This window comes from Halichoerus grypus, chromosome 6 (genome assembly GCF_964656455.1).
Source record: "Halichoerus grypus chromosome 6, mHalGry1.hap1.1, whole genome shotgun sequence".
Taxonomy (NCBI): domain Eukaryota; kingdom Metazoa; phylum Chordata; class Mammalia; order Carnivora; family Phocidae; genus Halichoerus; species Halichoerus grypus.
The window spans coordinates 147,935,900-147,958,768 of NC_135717.1; the positions used below are offsets into that span (position 1 = coordinate 147,935,900).

A 22,869-nucleotide genomic window follows, 5' to 3' on the forward strand; every position below is an offset into this window, starting at 1 on the left:
GCGACAGGGGAGAGAAATGACTAGAAAGCAACTCTAAGGTATCTGCCTTCCCTGAGTAGGTAACAACAGTGCATATTGAAACAGAAAAGACTATGAGAAGAACAGACATCAGGAGATTATTTTGGATAAGTTACATTTGAGATCCCCTTGAAACAGGAGCTGTAAAGTAGGTAATTCCATTACAGCACTGAGAAGTCAGGCTGGACATATAAATGTAGGAGTTGCCACATAAATTTAATATGCTCATTTATTCTTTGTTTTAACAAACAGAATGCTTATTGTATGTCAGGTATTCTAAGCCCTGGACTTTAATGAGAAACAAATTCTATCCTAGAACTTCTATTGTGTTTTTTGGGGGGGGCGGTAGTTGGAAAAGAAGCCAATATATAATACAGTGTCAGGTAATATGTGTTATGAAGAATGATAAAACAGCATAATGAGGTTTTCTTTAAAGGATATTTTATAATAAAAAGAAAAGCAAGATAAGGGAATAAAACATGACTTTCTGGTAAAAGGCACAATTACAACCTAGGTCTAGGTAGTGTAAATACATAGGAAAACAACAAAGAGGGATTAGAGTGTTTTAAACATCTTTCTACCCCTTTTTTTCTCTTAAATCCTGACTTCCAAGGAGAACTTTGGTCTTGTTCCAGATCCTATTCTCACCCCCACCCCGGCCTTCACAGCGCACGCACGCTTTTACCATCCTCCTCTCCAATCTTCAATCGTTCTCTCCCTATTCGCTCTGAATTTTCTTTCCTAGCTGGTGATGTATTGTATGGTGACTAACATAACATAATAAAATAAAATTCAAAAAATAAATAAATTTTCTTTCCCTCTCCCCTCAAACTTCATTGGTCTCCTTTATTTAAAAGAAAAAAAGCTGGGGCGCCTGGGTGGCTCAGTTGGTTGGGCGACTGCCTTTGGCTCAGGTCATGATCCTGGAGTCCCAGGAATGAGTCCGCATTGGGCTTCCTGCTCAGCAGGGAGTCTGCTTCTCCCTCTGACCTTCCCCCCTCTCATGTGCTCTCTCTCTCATTCTCTCACATAAATAAATAAAATCTTTAAAAAAGAAAAAAGTTGATAAAACAAATCTTCCTCTCGATTCTACCTCAGCCCATATCTATTTCTCTTTTCTTCTGTCATCAAATTTCTAGTTTTTCGAATGGCCTTATCAGCCATTCGAGTTTTGCATTTTCTTATTACCCACTCTCTTTATATTCGGAAATTTGATTTTCATCACCTTTTCTCTCAAGACCTAATCACCACATTTGATGACCTTTGAACCATGGCTCTACACCATTAATTACTCTCTCAAGGTCAACATTTATTAGCTTTAACTGTGTGCCAAACAGGATGCACTAAACACACAAAAATGAATTAAGTAGAGTTCCTGACATCAAGAAGCTTATATTCCAGTCAGGGATGCAGACATATCAACACTCATAGTATGATGTGATATAAATACCAGAACTAGGTACAAGACAGAGAACTAATATAAACAGAGGGACTTTGTTCTATAAAGATACTTCTGGAAAAAAAAATGTCTAAATGAAGTTTTAAGCATAAACAGAAATTCACTGAGCACATAAGCTGGGGTGGGGGGAGAGTTTTCTAGACAAGGAAACAGCAGGTACAAAGGAACATATATAGGAAAAAACACTGTGTTCCAGAAAACTAGCAGTTCAGTGTCAAAAACATAACTTGTAGGAGTACTTACAGCATCACAGGAGATGACATGAGGTAAGTGGGGGCTAATCATGAAAGGAATTTGACTTTTATTCTTTAAGTGACTAACAGCTGTTGATAGGTTTGAAGCAGGGCATCACATGGTCAGGTTCATGTTTAGAATAATCACTGTAGTGGCAGTAAGGAGAAGGTAATACGGGAGATAGGGATAGGAGTAATGGCTATCACAATACACATAATAAAGAATAAAATGAAGACACTGCCAACAGGGATAAATATATATTCAGAATTATAATTGAGATGCAGGAAGGAAAGGAAGGGATATAATTCAAATGCAAATTTTTTTAAATTTTAAGGAAAGATGAAAAATATTCTTTGAAAAAGTAGATAAATAAAAGTTAAAAATTACTTATTGCTATGTTATCTACATTAACACATTTCTTACATAGGATTTTCAAATGCTTCAGAGGAAGAGGGCACAGAACATGAAAGATGGGGAAGAAGTAAAATAAATTATTACCACATCTAAATATTCAAAATTTTCTATAAAAATTAACATAATCATCTCTCTTTAGCAAAAACAGTAAAAAGGAAACTGATCATGATTACTTATAGTTAGTATTAATAAATAACTCAGATAATTTTGTAGGAGTCATTCAAAGCTATTTAAAATGACATTTGGGTGTACTATTGATTGTGTCCCTCTACACAAGTACAACCAATGAAGTCTCAAAATTAGACCTCATTCCTGTCCTAGGAGAGGATCACAAAAGAGAACAAGTCAAAAGACGTAAGCCCTTATTTTTGAAGAGGAAGATGAACAAAACAGGAGCTGGTTTTGCCTACTGTTAAAGATATGGAAGTCAAGTGGCTAAAAGAGAACTACAGAGGGTTCTGGGCCATATTCACATATTTTTTTAATGCAACTTATGATACTTTATCTTACTTTTTCTTATCTGTACAATAAGAAAGGATGGGAATTTCCAGAGTTCATCCATGGTCCAGGAAGAGCCATTCTTGGATATATCATCCCAAGGAACATAATAAGCCAAGGACTATAAGAAAAATATTTGCACTGGGTTCAGGGGGAAGAGAAAGGGATGGGTACTTAATGATGCTTCCTCTTTTGGTTATATTCCCTATCTGGTTCATGCCCCTTTTTCTTTTTTAAGTGCCTGGGGAAAAGAGGCTTGATTCAATAAAATTATGCAAGTGGACTAAGGGAGGATGACAGGATGAAGTCATCTGGAAATCATTCTGCACCTACTGGTATCACCCAAGAAAAACAGCTAACATTACAAGGTTCAGGGACCACATAAACTTACCTCTAAGTGTTCCAACTTATTTGTTCTTTGAACCAGCATATTATCTTTTTGCAAGATGTCCCTGTACTTTGCAGTCAACTCATTGTATTGTTTATTGGCCAATTCTAGTTCAGACAAAGAAACACTATTATCTATAACTTTTTGGAGAGCTGCAATCTTGAAAGTGGCCATTTCCTATGTAAACAAGGATACACTGAGTTAAGTTGGTGTATTTTTTTCTGGTGAAGCATAATATAATACAGCTAAAAGCAAAACAGATTTTAGAATCTTTTTTTTTAAAGATCTATTTATTTATTCGACAGAGAGAGACAGCGAGAGAGGGAACACAGCAGGGGGAGTGGGAGAGGGAGAAGCAGGCTTCCCACCAAGCAGGGAGCCCAATGCGGGGCTCGATCCCAGGACCCCGGGACCATGACCTGAGCCAAAGGCAGACACTTAACGACTCAGCTACCCAGGCACCCCTATTTTAGGATCATTTTTTTTAAAAAAAAGATTTCTCATGTATTAAAAAATATTACAATAATTATTTCTTTCATATAAGAAATATTTAGAAATTTTAAATAATAAAAATAAAAATGAAGGGAATCCTTTCATGACTATCACAGTAAAATGAAATTCAATTAATTTCAGAAAAGCACAATACACAACAGCAAGAAAATGTATCACTCAGAATGTATCTCTGGATGGCTTTTCTAAATTTCATAAGATTAAAAAAATTTGCCTTTAGTTAGCTGAATGGCAAAATTAGCATCACCACATTACGATTTAGCTATTTCTGCTTATTACAGTTACACAGAGTAGCTTTGTAAGAAAAGAAAACCTTTGGTTCACATGAAGGAAATAATCCTTGATGAGAAAAAAATTTCTCTCAATCATAGCTATCTCAAATAATATGAAAGACTTAAAGTTACTTGTTTCATGTTCTACTCATCAGCCATACAACTATAAAAAGTCACTGCTCAAAGACACTCTATTAACACTAAGAAGAAATATCTGAACTTTTATTTCTCTCTAGGTACATTGAAGAAGTAGTGCAACGAATAACCAAATTTATAAAGTGAGGAAGATAAAGAATTTACGGTTAAAATTTCTTGTTAAGTAGAGTAATGAGGGAAAAATATTTGTAATAGTGGTTCACATCTCATTTTGACAGCTTCTCTTTTCCATCCAAGTAAGTATACGTTATTCTACCCTACCCTTGGAATTTGGTTTCACACTTTCTTTGGATGGGGAGGAGTTTCCTATTTCCAGTCCCCTAAAAATACCCAATTTTTGGCTTCCCAACTGTCACGCACCAGCCCCCAAATACAGGTTGAACAATCAGGTTGAGGAGAAGAGCATTCTAGTTCTGTTTTCCCTTCGATCTCACACACTAGCTATATGTGCAAAACTCCAAGAAAAACACAAAAATTTTTTAAAAACAAAAACATTTCTTAAGACTCAAAATTTCCTTATTACATGTCCAAAGAAAAATAGCTTTCATTATTTAACAAGTTCCTTTTTCCATCAGTGTTTAGCTTTAAGATCACATTGAAAATAAGTTTGTAAGCATGACAATTTCACCTATTATTAAAAGCAAATAGTAAGGAACTCAACTTCATTTTAATTCTACTTTGAATTCTTTTGTGTTTATATGATCCTATGTAAATTTGGACATGTAAACTGAACATGTACATGCTTAGAAGAAGCTATATAAAACAAGATGTAAGGCAAGGTGTAAAAGTACAAACAGCATGCCACGTCCTGTGTCTGTTAATATCTTCAAAAAGAATCATTAAAAGGATAATCAGTTACCTATAGCAGGTAGGGCAGAATGGAGTCAAAGTATAGGGAAAGAAGTAAGATTTCTCTGACTGTATGTTTGAAACATGCAAATATTTTATATATTCAAATCAATTTAAAAAAAGAAAAGTAACCTCTGAGTTTGAAGACAAATGCAAAACAAATGAGCCTAACTATATATCAAATTTATAGCATAAACACACAAAGAAAATTATTTCAAGTTACTGTAGAAATATATTACCTTGACTATACATCCTATTGAACGATATTCTAAAGAAAATAAGAACTATAAAGAAATTTTAAACTAAATCTGGTAGCATTGCTGCTGTTGTTAATACCAATGCAAGATTATCTTCAAATTAATGTGTGAATATTATAGGATAGAGCGATTATTTTAACGTTAATAACAGATTTCCATGTAAGAAAAAGGAAATACAAGTACAAAATCAAAGGCCAGTAACAACTCCATACCATTTCCTAACCCCATTATATTAAATCTGAACTGGAGATAACAATATTAACTCATGGTTTTAGTATACACGTATTTTCCTAATTTGTCCACTGAAAGGGACCAGTAGCAATGAAACTTCAAGAACAGTAACATCTAGTGACCAGTTTTTGGTATCTAAATGCCTTTCCCACTAAAAAGAACCAGGGTTCTTTAGAGTAATGGTATATTCCAAACCTGGATAAAAGTATGTAAGGTAAATCTTGACCATCTTGTTGTGCCAGAAAACAAACCAACATTTGAAGCTTGGTTCAAAGATTATTGGATTATTGTCAAAAGGAATCAAGAGCCGGCTTTAAAGGGCTCCCACTGGCCAAAATTAAGACTAACAAACAACGACTAAGTGTGTGAGTCTGTAATGATACTGAAAGAAGAGAAAGCTGGGGAGGTCGGGCAAACAGGTAGAAGCAGAGTATACCAACTCTGATTTCTGAGGACTAGTCATTAAAAAGAAAGAATGAAGCTTTCATCTTGTCTTTCTAGTAGGAACTATACTTCAAGATAACCAAATAGGCTGGGCTAATGAGGAAAAGCTCTTTATTTTACAAAGGACTATCGGCTAATACATGTAGAAAACACAATATAACTAGAAAATAATTTTTGCAACTCCTAATGAAATAACTGCATCAGATAACAACAATCATTAGTGGCTACTAATGCCATCAGGAGAACTGGCAAAGAACTGGTTATCTGCATGGTACCAAAATATCACCAGTTAAATCACTTACTAATAGAGATACATTGCTGTTTGCCTAAGACAATAATCACGCATGAAATATGGGACTACCAAACATTCCATCTCTTGAAGTGATGCAACATAAAATAGAACTTATAAAGTCCAATGGATTATGGATGGAGTATTCTAATCAAAAATGTTTAACCTGACATATCCAAGGCTTCAAAGCTTTTAGTAAATACAATGAATAGAGGAATAAGCAAAATTACGAAGAAAATAATCAGGTAAATCTTCAACATTTTTCACAGCAGGGAAAAAAAAAACAAAACAGGAGATTTTATGAATATTAAAGACTTAATGACACATAACATCCAAATACAATTCAGGATCCTTGACTGGATCCTGGAACATCTGAGGAAATGTGAATATGGCCTGGACATTAGATAATTAAGGCAATTATTGTCCATTTTGTTAGATGTGATAAAGTTATTGTGTTATGTAAACCAAAAAAGGCTTTGTTTTTTAGAGATGCAAACTAAAATATTCAGGGAAAAAATGTCTGCAATTTATTCCTACAAGGAACAGATGAAGCAATAATACAGAATGTTAATAAATGTTAACTATTAATCCAGGTGATGGTTCTTCATTATACTATCTTCTCTCCCTCATACTTGAAAGTTTTTATAGAGTCAAAAAAAAAAAACCAGATGTACCTTAAATCGTTGCAAACGTCCAATTTTTTCACCAACTTCAGCTTCCATTGCTATCAAGTCGTTCTTTTGTTTCCCATTTTCTTTCCTAAGCTGTCGCTCCATTTCTACTAAAGTGGTATACTGTCTTATGAGTGATTTTTCATTCACTTGCAAGACTGTGATTTTTCTACTATTTTCTGAAAGTGTTTTTTTCATTTCATCCGAATCCATCTGAAGAGCACTGAGCAAATTCTGCACAAAGACACATTTATATTACTTGTTGAATGTGGCTATCTTAGTCTGTATGATATTGTACACTGATTTTAAAAGAGTTTTACTTACATTATATTCTTTTACTTTTATAGCGTTTTGTTGGATTTGATCCTCTAGTTTTTTCTTTTCCTCTTTCACTGTTTCAGATTCTATTTTCCAGGTCTCCTTTTCACTTAAAAAAAAAATAAAAATGACAATATAATAAACCTAATAAAATATTTAACTACAGGAAAACAAGAGGCATCACAGCTACTGGTATCCGATAACAGAATATCTCAAAATTCCATTCGACAAAGATTTAGCCTGGAAGTTCTATTTTTATTAAATAAATGCAATGTAAAGAAATTATTTTATCAAATTACTTTCATTATTTCATGAGACACAACTCTACAACTGTTACAATAAAACAACTGAAGCTGAATCTTACAACATTTTATTAATAGAAAACAAATAGGAAAATAATCAACACTCCAAACTAATTCTGGAAATTAGTTCCCAATATTTTGACCCTACTCTTAAAACTTGAGGGTTAACCAGTTGCAAAATACTTAGAATACAAACAACAGTAGAAATCATTTGACTTAAAAGAAGGTGTGTAAGACACTGTTGCTTACCCGAGAGACATTCTACAGTCACCTGCAATCTGGCTGGCATAAACAGTTAACAGTTAACAGTTAAACACTGAATGGCTGAGACTTGAACATATGACTTGGACAACTCATTAGCCCAATTCCGGCTAATGTGATCTGAGTCAAAATCTGCTCTGCTAGAAGGTTCTGGAAAATTTTTTTTAATCTAAAAATAAAAAGTTGTGTGGGAAAAAAAAATGCCTCTTCTACAATGGGCATGGTTCCCTCTCTCTTGAACTCCTGCATCTATTTTATAAACCATAAAAGGAGATAATGACAACCCTTAAACACAGCCTACCCTATAATTACCTTTGGGTTTCTTGTTAGATCACATAATAATTACCCTTCATGTTTAAATCACCTTTGATCTGGTATTCAAATGACTTCTAAGAAAATTATTTGGTTGATACAAATGAAATAGCAGAGATAAGGAGAAACATTAGTTACCAACGAAAATATATCAATAATGATGACAAGGATGATGAAGAATGATGCTAACAGCTGACATTTACAAAATGTTCACGTGCCAGGACATTTGCAAAATGTTCATATCTGAGCATTTTCATGTAACAATTCAATTAGATTTTGTAACAACCCTATGCAAAAGGCATTACTATCTCAGAAATTTATAGATAAGGAAACTAAGACATAAAATAGAAGGGAAAAGGTATGAGGGAAGGGTAAAATAAAATATCTAAGTACTTTCTTACATTTCTTTCATCATTAAACAGAATATGCTGCAATTACATTATAAAGTTTTGCTAACACTTATACCTTAGATATTCCTTATATAATAAGCTTTGCTGATGACGAATTACTGCAAATTTTCTGTTATAGTCTTCAAGAGAATCTTCTAAATTCTTTAATTTATTTTCTTTACATTCTAGTTCCTAAAAATTGGTTTAGAAATAAGAATGCAAAAAGAATCAGAATATATTTTAAATTGGAAAGTATAAAGTCATAGTCTGACAAGATTATGGAAAAATATATAAAAGAGAATATAGTTACCAAATTCATTAGCAGCACAGATAATTTCTATAATATCTGGAACATCTTAGTTTAAGGCATATGGAAGGAGGCAATATGTATAAAGAGAAGTACTATAAAACTGGTAAAATTATTTGTATCATATTTGATAGTTTCAGTAACCATATAAATGATCAGATTCAGTGGTTATAAACTTCCTCTTGTCATTCAGCCTCACATACCCTTTTGTGAACATATCTGTTCATGCCTCCATTCAAACAACGCTTTCCAATGACTTCATTTTATAGACAAAGAAACAGACTTAGAAAGATTAACTCAACATTAAAAAGCTCATTAAAACTACACTTGGTAGCCACTGCTGAGCACATACGGCAAGCCTGGTGCCAGGTGCCTTACATACATGCAAATCCAACATTTAAAAAGTTAGGTCTTGTGTGGCTCCGAAGGCCTTGGCTACATCTAGCACTCTTAGGACTGGAAGTCCAAGTACATGTTTTGTCGCTATGAACAGGTTTTCAGATTCCCAACTGGCGCTCTTTAATCTACCACAACGCCTTTCATATATTTTTTATATAAAGATGAAAAAAATTGTCTGAAGCAACATGACAACGCCACACTACTTTTACTTGTTGACAGTGTCCCTATACTACAGAAGAATAAGAGAAGTCATAAAGAGTGCTAAAGTTATAAATTTAAACGTAATGATATAACATGAATTATAAAGTAGTATTTTAACAAGTGGTAAGGTTGTTCCTCCCTGACTTAGATAACATACAAATTCCAATATTCAAAAAAAGATTAAAGTAATTTTCAAATACAAAAACAAGTATTTAATAATCATAACTCAAGTATATTCACAAAGGGATCATCTAGGAGATGGAAACAGTAGTGCTTATAATCAAAAACATATTTTCATTGATTCCAAACACATTTTTGTAATTGTATTTCAAATGAATGTGATGCTATGGGCATTCACACTTCAAGTGAAATAATAAAAAGTATCTCTCATTAGGCCATTCATAATGACCACAATATAGGCAGCAAAACTGACATACACAGGGAAAGCACTACCCTTTCTAATTCACTAATTGATTAACTAACACAAGTTTAAAGGGAAGAAATACATTAAAGACAATTTTATTTTAAAACTTTTTCTAGTAGTTAAACCAAAAAAGGAACAATTTTAATCATTTCACTAAAAATTGTATTGGACTTTATTCACTTGAATTGCTTTTCCAACCAACACTAAATATAAGTGCTCCCCTATTTATACATTACCACCTTAGCTGCATGTTATTCTACCTGTTAATCATGTTTCATGACACATATATGCACAAGATATGTCAGCATGCTTCTTATATAGATGAATGGAAGAAACTGCTTTTATTCATAATATTTCATTTAATATCAAAATCCAATAAAAATATATCTCAATGATAATATTCTAAGGAATACTCAAAGGAATATATGAAGACTAAATTAAAAAAATACTATCAATTACTTTTGTTATTCACATGCAAAATTTTTACTACCTGTAAGATATGTATTAAATATTCATTTTGAGAATTAATAATATTGGCACTAGATGGTGCAATCCCATCAGGTAAGTCCACTCCTTTAAAAACAACATTTGATCCTTCTGATTGCCGTAAAAGAATGGTCTCTTTTTCAAGATGATCTACCTGGAAACAAACAGTTCAGAAATGGGAGTCACATCTCTTACAAGCAAAGACATATTTAAAAGCAGGTAACTTTTTCTTCCTACTGAATATTTTTAAAAAGTAAATGTATGAATGCCCTATCAGGCATTAATTAAACCATACTTGAAATTCTATTTAGAAATACCTACGTATAAACTTAGAATTTTTGTATTCTTTTATGTTATAAAAGGTACTTATTTCCCACTTACTTAAGAAAAATCCAAAAAGGAGTTTTCTTAATGTTGAATTAATTCAAGAAGCATTTTCTCAGTCTTTTAGAAAAAATTAAAAGTTTCATATTAATACTATGCTCATAATGCTTAGCATTTTCTATTATTTAATAATATTCTCACCTTTAAATTTGCTTTTGCCAACTGCTGAGAATAACTGATTGCCTCCTTCCGAGATTCCCTGAGCTCCTGTCTTAATTCTTCATTCCTTCCAGTAAGTTGATCAACTTGGGCTTTCAAATGCAGATTGGCATCAAAGATTCCTTCTGCATTCTTTGATTCTATAGCCTAATATATTTAGATTATATTGAAAAAATGTGAAGCAAAATACTAAAATCATAGTAAAAAAAAAAACTACCTTTTAAATAAAATTCACATTTAGGCATTTTACTCTTCCACTGACAGGCATAATAACAAAATATGCCAAAACCATTTCTTATTTATGAATCTAAATTTATAAAACTCTAGATTAACTTACATGAGTATTACCAAGCGTAGTAATTACCTCATTATAATATTTAACAAACATTTAGCTAATTTTAGTAGACTGATAGACTAGAAAAACAACTGAAAGGAAGTAAGACTAGGGTTCAAATCTTAACCAATCTCTTACTAGCTCAGCAAGTGACTTAAATTCTTTAAACCTTAGTTTCCTTATCCCTAAAGAAGAGGAAATAATGTTACATCTGTCCACTTTACAAAGTTTTTATACAGTCAAAATGAGAATTTATATGCAGATACTTTGAAACTATTCAGCATCCATATTTAAAGCATGATCAAAGGAACGAAATAGTTACTACATTTAATTAAGTGAATTTTCCATTGCTTCCTCTCTACACAGTTGAAGCATATATGACAAAAAGGCAAAGTATGGTAACAAACTACTACCCAAAAGGGCTGGATAAGCAAAAATAGCATGTCAAATAGTAAAATATTATCAAAAAGGCTTCATTGGTCCTAATTCTCTAACAATGGCATACATAAATATACATAAACCCCGGTACACATCGACATAGTACATACATATAAATATATTTGCATTTTAAAGAAACTATATATAACAAAACTGCTAACTGCGAAGTAAAGAAAGCTTCAGAAAAGAAGGAAAAGACAAAGAAGGTTAGTGATCCAGAGTTTAACTTGAGGCAGAAGTTTTATAAATGTAAGCTTTTACCCCCAAGAGACCGGGGCAGGGATCATATGGAATAATAAATTATACTAATTCAAAGGGGATACCAGGAAGACAGAAGTAAGTAGAAGGAGGTACTGTGACAGACATCAAGGTAGCCTAGTTAGCTGTCTTGCTGAGAAACAGGACCATGTTGCCTATATGGTCTTTTATTAAAATGAGATTAAACGGTGATTAGAGGTACTGAAAAATAACCTGTGGCAACAGAAAATGAAATGAAGTACATAATCTAGAAATATCTGATCTAAAGTGTCACTGATTCTGAAGATTTCTTACAGCAGGCATTGTTAGGTCATTTGTGAGTTACAGACAGGGCATATCAATCAGAAAAAAGAATGACAACCCAGGATAGAAGCAGATGAAATCTCTGGAAGCAGTGGTCCTGGCAAGACCAGAAGCTGTCAACTGAAATAGAAGAAGTCAGAATTTCCTGTGCTATCCATTCTGTTTGTATTTGGTCACTAAGTGGAGTTTCCCTTGGAAAATAGTTTGATTTAGACACAGTATCAGTAGTAGGTAGCATCACAGATGAAAGATGTTCACAGAAAAAGCATAAAGAATCATTTTAGACATTCAAAGAGCAGAGGCGAACAAAGTCACCAACAGGAGAAGGAACATAAAAATGAGTAACATATAAAGAGAATTAAATGGTTCTCATAAATTTTGTCAAATGATCTTCTTGCCTCAGGAAGTTTTGAACATACCAGTATCTCTCTCCCTCTCTACTAACAATACAGTGCTGCTAAGAACGAGTGTTCAACTATTGACTAATTCACCATAAAAAAAGCAATTCAACAAATATTTTCCTGGGAAGCACAAATTTGGGAAGCAATAATATATGCTAAGTATGTTCAGATTTTGTAAACAATATATTTAAATATTAAGAATTTAAAATGTATATTTTATTCAAGTTTATGTAACACTCATTAATACTGTAGAACTCTCAAATCTCTATATAGTAAATATAAATATACTATTATTTTTCCTGTAGCAATGCTTAAGCATTGAAATATTTAAAATACTCTTACTATATCCTATTACACTTCTAGGTTTGTGACATAAGGTCCTACCAGACTACCTTCTACACTTAACAAGTGAATATAAAAAACAACTATTTGAAGGTTCTAGAAAATAAACAAAAGCAAGTAGATTTTGGAGAGGACTTAAAACTTGGAAGACAGAACCAAGTGAATTTTGCATGTGTGTGTGTGTGTGGGCGGGGGGGAGCGTGGGGAAGGGACAGGCTATAGTTGTAGTGACCTGTCATCTTTCTGGCCAAGAAAACCACAGATAGAGCCCAAAGTCTCAGGAAAGTAAGATAGGAATTCCAGAAAGAAAATAACCAGCAAAAGGGAACTCCAAATTCTGTTAAAAACTCTGCCAGGCTGACCTTTGAAATGGAAGAATGGAGATGATAGAAGAAAATATCAGTGATCTTAAAAATAGATAAATAGCAATTATCCAATCAGGAGGAGAAAAGATAAAAAAAATTAGGGAGAAAAAATGAAAAGAGCCTCAAAAACCTGTGTGACAACATCAAAAGGTCTAACACGTGTCTCTGGAGTCCCAGAGACAATGGGACAAAAAAAATAATTGAAGAATTAAAGTGGAAAACTTTCCAGTTGTAGTGAAAAGTAAACACATTCAAGAAGCTCAGCAAACCCCAAACGACATACACATACACACATACAAATATATGAATGCACACTCTTACCTAGACACACACCAGCGCACATTATAGTGAAACTGGTGAAAACCAAGTAACAGAGGAAGTTTTGAAAGCAGCCTGAGAAATCGACATGTAACAAACAGGGGAACAATGACTCAAATGACTATAAATGTCTCATCAGAAACAATGAAGACCAGAGAACAATTGAACAACATCTTTAAAGTATAAAACAACAAAACAAAACCAATGTGAAAAAAACTTACGTTAACTAGTCTTTCAAGACTAGGGATGATTAGAGATGTTTCTCCTCCTTTAACATCAGGATCTTTCTGCATTTCCTTTATAGCTTGCAATATTTCTTTCATACCTTCTTCCAGCTGGTTATTTTCTTCAGCTAATTCTTTTACTAAAATGACATATTTTTCTCATTCAGTGAATACCTTCTTCACAATTTACACTATTCTATACACATAACAAATATTTCACATATAGAAAAAATACCCATTTGGGAAATGCCAAAGTAAATAAATGTACAAAAAAATTCACCTATAAATCCAATGTGTGAATAGCTGTATTAAATGATATACCTGTTTAAATCATGTGCATATATATGTTTCATTGTTGAAAGAAATCATAAAGATACTTTGTCTTCACTTCTTTAAACATCTTTTAAATTTGTTTTTAACTTCACTTTCATTAGACAACAAAAAAGAAAAACTGACTTATTTATCACCACAAAAAATTCACATTAATAACTTTGACAATGAATATAGCAAGGCAAACCAAATAGATGAATGAGAGACACTGAAGTCTATGTATTGTGGAGGTAATTAAAGTTAAAACAGACTAGAAAACAAGAATGTGTTAAAGTCCTTTTAGCTCCATGATTTTCAGTATAGGATAAATAAGTACAGAAAAATAAGAAATAATAGTAACTTACATTTATTCTGAAATTTGGTTATTATTGTTCTACCTCTTTCTAAATCTCTTTCCTTTTCAATTAGTTCTTTTGAAAGAAATTCATTCTGTACAGAACATAAAGAATAAAATTGATTTTTTAAACAAAATATCACTATCGTTTACAGTTTTCAAGTTAAAAAATTTTGACCAATTGAGGTGTAACACATCAGAGACAAGCTATAGAAATACAACAGTAGTAATAAAAATAAAACCCAAAAGGTAAAACAGCTGGTGGTCTTCCTCCCACTTTCTCCCTTTCCCCACCCCACAGCAAAAGACAAAGAAATATAATTGAAAGATTTTGTCTTTAGTTCCACAATTATCTCTTTTAATAGTCTGCCTTTATACTACCTGTTCTGCCTGGCTTCTATGACGTTCAAGCTCTATTTCTGCATTTCTATTCTGTGCTTCCTTGACCAATAAATCCTGTGCTATGACTTCATTCTAAAGGAATAATTAATAAATTAGGCAAGTCAATGATTTCATATCAAACTTACTGCATTTTTAAATTTTTAAAAAATAGAATATGTATAAATTAGTGTTATGTGCAAGCATAAAAAAATTCTTACTACAATGATTACTCAGAGAACTTTGTTAGAGAAGTCACAAAAAAAAGTTAATAAAAAAGTGATCTCAGTAATGTAATCTGGAGGAAAGCTCACCTGAGATCTAAGAAATACTAGTTCTCTCCGTAGCTGTTCTATAAGATTTTCAAGTGGATCTATTTGAGATGATTTTGATTGTGTAGTAATAGGCACATGGTCCAGAAGATTAACATCAAGTTTACTTTTCAAAATCTCTGTCTGTAAAGGCACTTCACTCTTTCTTACATCTTCTTTCAAATTGATATCAGCATATTTTATCTGGTTATGAACCTGTTCATCTTCTGATGTTGCTACTTGTGATTCACCCATGTCAGCTCTATTATCATGAATTTGTTCACAAAATATTGCAGATTTTTGCCTAAGTGATAACTTCTGCATTAAGTCTGAAGCTGTTGATAAGGCCTGTAAAGATGAACTGCTTTTCTGTATGAAACTAGTCTTCTCAAGTGCCTGACAGCTTCTTGACACCTTCTTCATAGAGTGGTCAGAAAGAGAGTATAAGTAGTCATCTATTTCTTCATGGCTCTCCCTACTAAAGCTATTGACTAACGATTCTAGATTTCTTAAAGATTGTAGACATGGTGCTTTAAAAATCTCCTTTATCGTAATAGTTTCTGGAGGTGAATTATTATCTTTTACTTGTATAGATGAAGAATGTTTAGTTAGAGAGACAAAAGGATCCACTGCACTTTCTACACTATGTTGAATTTCAGGTAACATTCTTGGTAATGATCCTACGGTGACATTCTCCTCTGGTTCATTCTGATATAACTGTGGAAAACCAAATGATGGTCTCCTATGCGGCAACTCTATTTTATCTGAACTCGTAATCTGTATTTAGAGTAAATAAGGTCTCATTAATCAATATTTGGATCAACAGGTTATTTAAACAAAAAAGTTATTTAACAATTATAAAAAGAAGCAATGTCCAAAATGAGGTAACAGGTGAAGAAATGAAAGTACTAATAATAACATTTTTCTTCTATTCTCTTTGCCATAACAATACTGTTTACCTTAGATTGAGCTTCACTCATATTTTTGAGGCTTGCAAAATCGAATTTCCTTTCTCCTATTCTATTTTCTTGAGAAAAGTTTTCAGTTAGGTTCAGGTCCTCAACAGTTAATCCTACATAAAAAAGAATTAACAAATTAGAAACATGAAATAACTCTCTTATTACTCTAATTCTTAAAAAGTAAAATCAAGATTTTTTTTAAAGATTTTATTTATTTATTTGTCAGAGAGACAGAGAGCACAAGCAGGGGGAGCGGCAGGCAGATGAAGAAGCAGGCTTCCTGCTCAGGAAGCCCGATGCCCAGGACCCTGGGTTCATGACCTGAGCTGAAGGCAGCTGCTTAACCGACTGAGCCACCCAAGAGTACCAGTAAAATCAAGTTTTAATTCAAACAAAAGGTAGAATATTTCCAAAATCCTTGATCCACATGTAGCCTATATAACCTTCTGATTTAGCTCACTTTTAATATTAATGAGAAACTAATATGACTTTTATCTTCTCTATCATTCTTTACACATTCTATATTAAAGTATTAATAATTACTGAAATAGTTTAGAGACATATAAAATAGACAAGAATCATGAATGAGTAAACTGGTTAATACACTAATAAATTATGAAGTTTGCCATCCTAGAAATTTTTTGATATAGAGACCATGATGATAAAAAAGCAAAATAAACAAACCAAAAACAAACCAAAACAAAACAACAAACAAAAAACCCTCTATTATTCAAATACTTGTGGACTTGGGTGAAGTTAAAAAAAATTCCTTCGCTATGGTCTTCTTAGAAAAAGGCACTACAATTGCTATTATAAAACTTAACCAACTGTTCTCTTGATATCAAATAAGATAAACAAAAAAGTTAATTTTTATTCAATAAAACATTACTTTCACTTAATAAGGAATAATGTACAAAGAAAGTTTTCAATGTACTGCTCTTAAGGAAGATATTAACAGCAACAAATATTAATATAGAAATTACTAAATATTATCATTATTGATCACAACATATCGGGATTGTGTGGGAATTAATAGACTATACGGTAAAGTTTTCAAAAGTTGATGATTCTGAAGTTTTGTTCAATTATTTTATTGTGCTTTTTCTGTTTTTACCTGTTTCAGATTTAGGACAGAAACCAATGATACTTAAATATTCTTCATCAGGCCATTATTTCATTTATTAAACTTGCAGCAGAACCATGATAATATATGAAGATACAGAAAATTTCAGCTCCAGACAATTCATTTTCCAATGATTCTTTAAAGGATTTGGAATAACTGCATATACCTGAAGTTGCAGCTCTTTTTCCTCTTTCTTGAGCCATTTGGCGAATTTTTTTTTTCAGATCGAGTCGTTCTTCCTCTAGACTTTCAATCTATAAAGCACAAATTATTAGTATTTCTTTTGGTTCAACCAGAAAATAACTAATTAACTATCATACTTGCCTCTTTCAAAAGAATCTGGTTTTCAGCTCTGTATTGCTGCTGTTTTAAGCTTTTGCTATTTCTAAATTCAGTTAAATCAATCATTGTCTTCGGTTCAAGGCCTAAAATAGAAAGCAGTATAATTAAAAACTTACCAACATTCAAATGAGCTATAAAAACTTCATATCGCAATTGGTTATCATCAAGCAAATGGCTACAATTTATTTAACCAGCATCACTGAAGAATGCGATACTTTTGTGCAAGAATTTCCAGATATTTGAACTATAACCTTACAAGTCAACATTTTATCACAATTTTTAATAGAAATTCTGACAAAATATATCAGGATCTGTCTTCTTCTCCATGTTAGATTGTCATGAAAGTACTAGAATGTATTAATTCAAAATAGAAGCTGTAGAATAAAACAGACTTGCGCTCAATTCCCACTTTCAATTATTAACTAAGCTGTAGGACTAATACTGCATTTCTTTCTTTCTTTCTTTTCTTTTCTTTTTTTTTTTGGTTTGTTGTCAAGGGTTTAAAAAATTAACCTATATAAGGTACTTAGTCCAATGCCTGGCACATAGTAGTCATTACTAATATCAATATCAATTATATTATCACATGAGTCTGATGCCTCCATTGTTCCTGTCTCCTAACTTCCTATTACTAAGTAGATATGAAGATTGTCTTAAGCAAGTGTAAAACAAGATTTAGAGGCTTTAAAATACAGAAGGGGCACCTGGGTGCTCAGTCAGTTAAGCATCTGCCTTCAGTTCAAGTCATGATCTCAGGGTCTTGGGATCGAGCCCCAAGTTGGACTTGCTGCTCAGCGGGGAGTCTGCTTCTCCCTCTGCCCCACCCACTGCTGGTGTACTCTCGATCCCTCTCTATCTCTCAAATAAATAAATAACATTTTTTAAAATAAAATAAAATACAGAAAATCTGGTGTTTGTGACAGCTATCTAATTGGCTCGGTCATCTTTAGCAACTTCCGGTTTGAAGTCAGCTGTGATCCAGTAGGTCAAGTTGATCAGAAGGCTAACTTGGGGTACTGGCATGATTCTGAGTCCTACTTAGATACATTTTCATAAATAAATCCTCTTCATAAAATATTTATTTTTCCTTCCTCTAGAGAATAGTTTTCACAGATGATCATTTTAGCTCTAAGAAAGCATTAACAGGTATTTACCAAGTATAATGAAATCAGTATTTAGATTTTTATTTTCACTTCAAAGTAGCAATTTAGATTAGACTGTCATAATTTAACATTCAAACGAGTAATACTAAATGAATTATTTCTTGAAATCAATATATAAACTCTCAAGCTATATTTACTAATTACTTCTTAGAATCAATAGTAACGTTAAAATACTCAACCAAAGTTAAATTTAAGCAGCATAAATCATAAAAGTACTTAACCAGTACTTCTAAATGTCCTCATGAATTCATCTGAACGAGAGTATTTTGCAAACCAAATGGGTCATACAGACCCTCCTTTGTTGAGAAAAAGAAAGGGGGGAGTTAACTTCTAATATGTGGTATTAGTTTAGCAGACTTTCAGTTTTTAAACAAGCAATTATTACTTGAAGAGATGCCAGACTGAATAGAGCAGTGCTCCAGGACAGCCCACCCACCATCCCAACCCCATTAAATCCGTAGTCCCACTTGAATCAGAGCAGCAGCAGTTTTGTTTTAAATATTTTTATAGAAGGGTTTATATGGGGGGGGGAAGCACATTCAACTATTTAAAAATAATATTACACAAAAAGAAAAATAAGAAATGACTCGACATTTAGGATTGATCAAACTATGGATCTTAAAAGATGACTTACCCACACGCTCCCTAAGTGCCTCATTTTCATCAAGGAAATCATTGATCTTCAACTCAAGTTTATTGATTTCCTTTGTTAATACTTCAATCTCTCGATCTCTTATTTTAATTTGGTTTTTACAATTCTTTATTTCAATAACAGCGTCTTCTAATCCATATATTCCCTGAAAAATATCCAATCTAGTTTAAGTATAATGTGGTTTATTTGAAAAATTATCAAATTTATGAATTTATTTTCTTATTAAGTCTGAGGGGAAGTACACATATATGTAAGATTTGTATCATGAAACTGTGCTTTTTATTGTGCTTTTAAAAAACAAATCCAGTAATATGATGGAAAATGGAACAGCTGAAACTTCCCAGTATAGCATCCTAATGACAAAGTGACTCAGAGAATGACATATAAAACATTTAACAAGGGGAGACTGGGTCGCTCAGTCAGTTAAGCATCCGACTCTTGGTTTCGGCTCAGGTCTGATCTGAGGGTTGTGAGATTGAGCCCCGAGGTGAGTTCCATGCTGGGTGTGGAGCCTGCTTAAGATTCTCTCTCTCTCTCTCTCTCTCTCTCCCCACCACCACCCTGCTCATGCTCGCTCTCTCTTAAAATAAATAAATTTATTAATAAAATAAAACTAAAATTAGTGAATGTTGACTGCATATAAGACCATGCTAGATGATTCAGGGGATATGAAGATAAATCAGATGTTCATACTGTCTCTAGGGAGCTTCTTACCCACCCCCCTCAAAAAACAAACAAAAAAACATTTAACAAAATATAGGAAAGGAATAATAAGAGTGAATCAGTGATACCATTAGAATATATAAGTCATTAGTTACTTGACTTAGTGGCAATCAGATTTAAAAACACAAAAAGTACAAAGTAAGTACTGGGTGTTGGCACAGCAGGCAGCAAAACTGTCCCTGAAATAACTTCTGGCAAATAAACCAGCGGTGTCACATCTATAATGGTGGCATAATGACACCGATTACAAAGAAACTAAACTTGCTGTCTCACCAAAGCTGATTATCTGGGGCAAAATGCTTTGATCAAATGGCTAGAAAACAGTTCTCTGGCTGAAAAGTAAGTGCTGATCAAAAGTTTGAATAGGGCAGTACAAACCAACCAAGATAACCTTTATCATAAAACACTTGTGGAATGTTTTTGAAGGTACACAGTAAATGGCACGGAACAGTGTGAGTGGCAAGAATAATCTAAGCTCCTTGATTGGCAAGATAAAAATACATACCGATTCATAATCTTTTAATCGCTTTAGAGTCTCAACTAGTTCTTTATCCTTTTCCCTAGCATCAGCCTCAGCCAGTTCAGCTGTTCTCTCAGCCTCTTTAGTTTTCTCTTCTAACATTTGAACCTTAGACTGAATTTTCATATAATGAGTCTGCTGGGAAAGAGTTGAAGCACCTACAGAGTAAAAAAAAAAAAAAAAAAAAAAAATCATGAATTTATTGAATTGATTACTTATTCCTTTAACTCCCTGATTTCAATCCAATACGGGAAGCAGGAAAAGTGGTATGTCACTAAAAAAGTCCCTTTATTATTATAATTTTATATTTAAAAAATAAAATTTGTTTTCATTTTATTAATAGGACAAGCTTAAAAAGTTCAATAAAATCTTAGCTGAATGGTTACAGATTATATAAGATTGCAAAACACTGCTTTACAAAGAATGATCATTGTGGCAAAAACTACTAGCTATCTGTTCCTAATGTTCAACCTTTGTCCACTGTAAGAGAAGAATGCAATTTTGGTTGGACACATGGCCATATGAAATAAAGACTAAATTTCCAGTTAAACCCCAGCAGCTAGGTGTGGTCATGTGACCAATGGTATATAAGCAGACAAGCCATGTGTGTATTTCAGGAAATGTTTTTAAAGAGGAGGAGTGAATCTTTTCTCTTTCTTCCTTCCTGCTAGCTGGAATACAGATATTAAGTCTGGAACTCAAACACTGAGAACATGAATTGGGTACTACATGTTGAGATAGACAGCGCAGCAAGTTACAGGATGCCTGATACCCGATATTTGTGCAGGTATCACACCCAACCCCAAACTAGTCACCTCAACTTTGTTTGTATCATGGAAAAATACATTTCTATCCTGTTTAAATCACTGTTACATTTGATTTTTTCTGTTGCTTGCAGCTAAACTTAATAGCTAAAAAATCTCTACTTATATTTTCTTAACAAACTGTTGCTAGACCAAAATATAACATTCCCATTATTGACACAAATCATTCTTATCCACCAAAAGTGTTCACTAATTTATAGAGTATGTATTAACATATAGGCATTGGACTAGTGTGGGAAAGCATGCATGTTTACAAGAAATGGGCCGTGTTCTCTGGAGTGAAAAGCCTAGATGGAGAATGTGAGAGGCTGAGCTGTCCCTAGTGTCTATTCTTGCTTCTTCCACGTGGCCCGCCACAGTATATTTACTTGCCTATCCTTCAGTGTGTACTATTTGCCTCTTGCCCCACCTCCTCTATCCTGCTGTTTGGGATGTGGACGTGAAGGTAAAGCTCCACTTTGGACAAGACAGATGAGGGCAACACACCGGATTGCCTAATTCTACACCATCACACAGGTGAGAAAAAGAAACTTCTATCTTGATTTTGCCACTATTTTTCAGATCTTTAGTTCTGATAGCTAAACCTAATCCTAACCAATGAAAGGAAAACACCATTAGCTGTCATATTTACAAGTTAACTTCAAGTATAGAGTATATTCTAGTACCCACACTTCTGTGGACTTTAGGGGTCATATGACTATGGACTGACTGAAATGTCATTAGACAAGACCTCTTTCTTATCTGATAGCAGAGATCAACTGTCACTTTTTCTCCTGGTGGCTGGAATATGTAAAGCCCATGGCATCAGTCACCCTTTTAAAGCAGTTTAAACCACTGTCAAAGTATAAGTCTAATAAATACATAATACACACACATACAGAAATAAGTATAACAAGTGGGCCTTGTTGTTAGCTCAGCAATCATATTACATTTCCCTAGTCTGTTCACTCTTCCAGATGACCATTTTATACCTTCTCTTTTCTTCTTCTCTCTCCTCAAATTCTAACACATCTTCCCCTATCATTTCAGTTAAGAACATTCCTGAGAAAAGAGAAGCAATCAGCACAGAAGCTCTACCTGCTCTCACCATCAGGTCATCTCCAGAGTCACCTGCATCTGCGTCTACATGCTCCACCTCCCTTCCTGTTACTATGGATGGATTCTTTGTGCTCCTAAGGCCGACTACCCCACTGGAACATTAGATCCCATCCCACTGCCTTCTCAAGGATATTGCTCCAGAAGTTCTCCCTCTCTCTCTCCTGCTTTATCAGTGCATCAATTTTCTTCTTTAATGGATCTTTCCTTTAACCTAGAAGCATGATTATTTCTTCCATTTTAAAGAGAAAAACACTTTTCCTCATACCCCTTTCCCTTCAAGTTACTACTCCATTTTTCTCCTTCCCTTCACACAAACAGTCCTCAAAGGAGTCTCTAGATTGTCCTATGTCATCTCTATCCATTTTCTCTTAAACCAAAAGTGGCCACTGCTAAGTCCACTGGTTAATTTTCAATGCTTGTCTTGATTTATCAGCAGCATTGAATACAGCTCTGAACATGGTTGCTTATTCTCTTCCTTGATGACATTCCTCATGTGG

General features: G+C 33.4%; 1 protein-coding gene across 6 annotated transcripts in view; it reads right to left on the minus strand.

Annotated features, from left to right (window-relative positions):
* CEP290 (centrosomal protein 290) overlaps positions 1-22,869 on the minus strand; it is an 84,513-nt gene that overhangs the window by 44,119 nt on the left and 17,525 nt on the right. For 5 of the 6 annotated variants that reach the window (XR_013449290.1, XM_078076389.1, XM_078076390.1 and 2 more), the window contains 13 exons: positions 20,436-20,608; positions 19,190-19,352; positions 17,375-17,475; positions 17,217-17,304; positions 15,928-16,040; positions 14,290-14,374; positions 13,613-13,755; positions 10,615-10,779; positions 10,094-10,243; positions 8,349-8,464; positions 7,015-7,117; positions 6,694-6,924; positions 3,015-3,188 (listed from right to left, as the gene is read on the minus strand). Coding sequence is in view for 5 of the 6 variants with exons in the window: in XM_078076389.1 (XP_077932515.1) it covers positions 3,015-3,188; positions 6,694-6,924; positions 7,015-7,117; positions 8,349-8,464; positions 10,094-10,243; positions 10,615-10,779; positions 13,613-13,755; positions 14,290-14,374; positions 15,928-16,040; positions 17,217-17,304; positions 17,375-17,475; positions 19,190-19,352; positions 20,436-20,608 (1,805 nt within the window). In the remaining variant the exon portion in view is untranslated. Of the gene's footprint in view, positions 1-3,014; positions 3,189-6,693; positions 6,925-7,014; positions 7,118-8,348; positions 8,465-10,093; positions 10,244-10,614; positions 10,780-13,612; positions 13,756-14,289; positions 14,375-14,971; positions 15,407-15,927; positions 16,041-17,216; positions 17,305-17,374; positions 17,476-19,189; positions 19,353-20,435; positions 20,609-22,869 lie in introns of those variants that run through there. The other variant, XM_078076391.1, reaches the window with a different exon arrangement.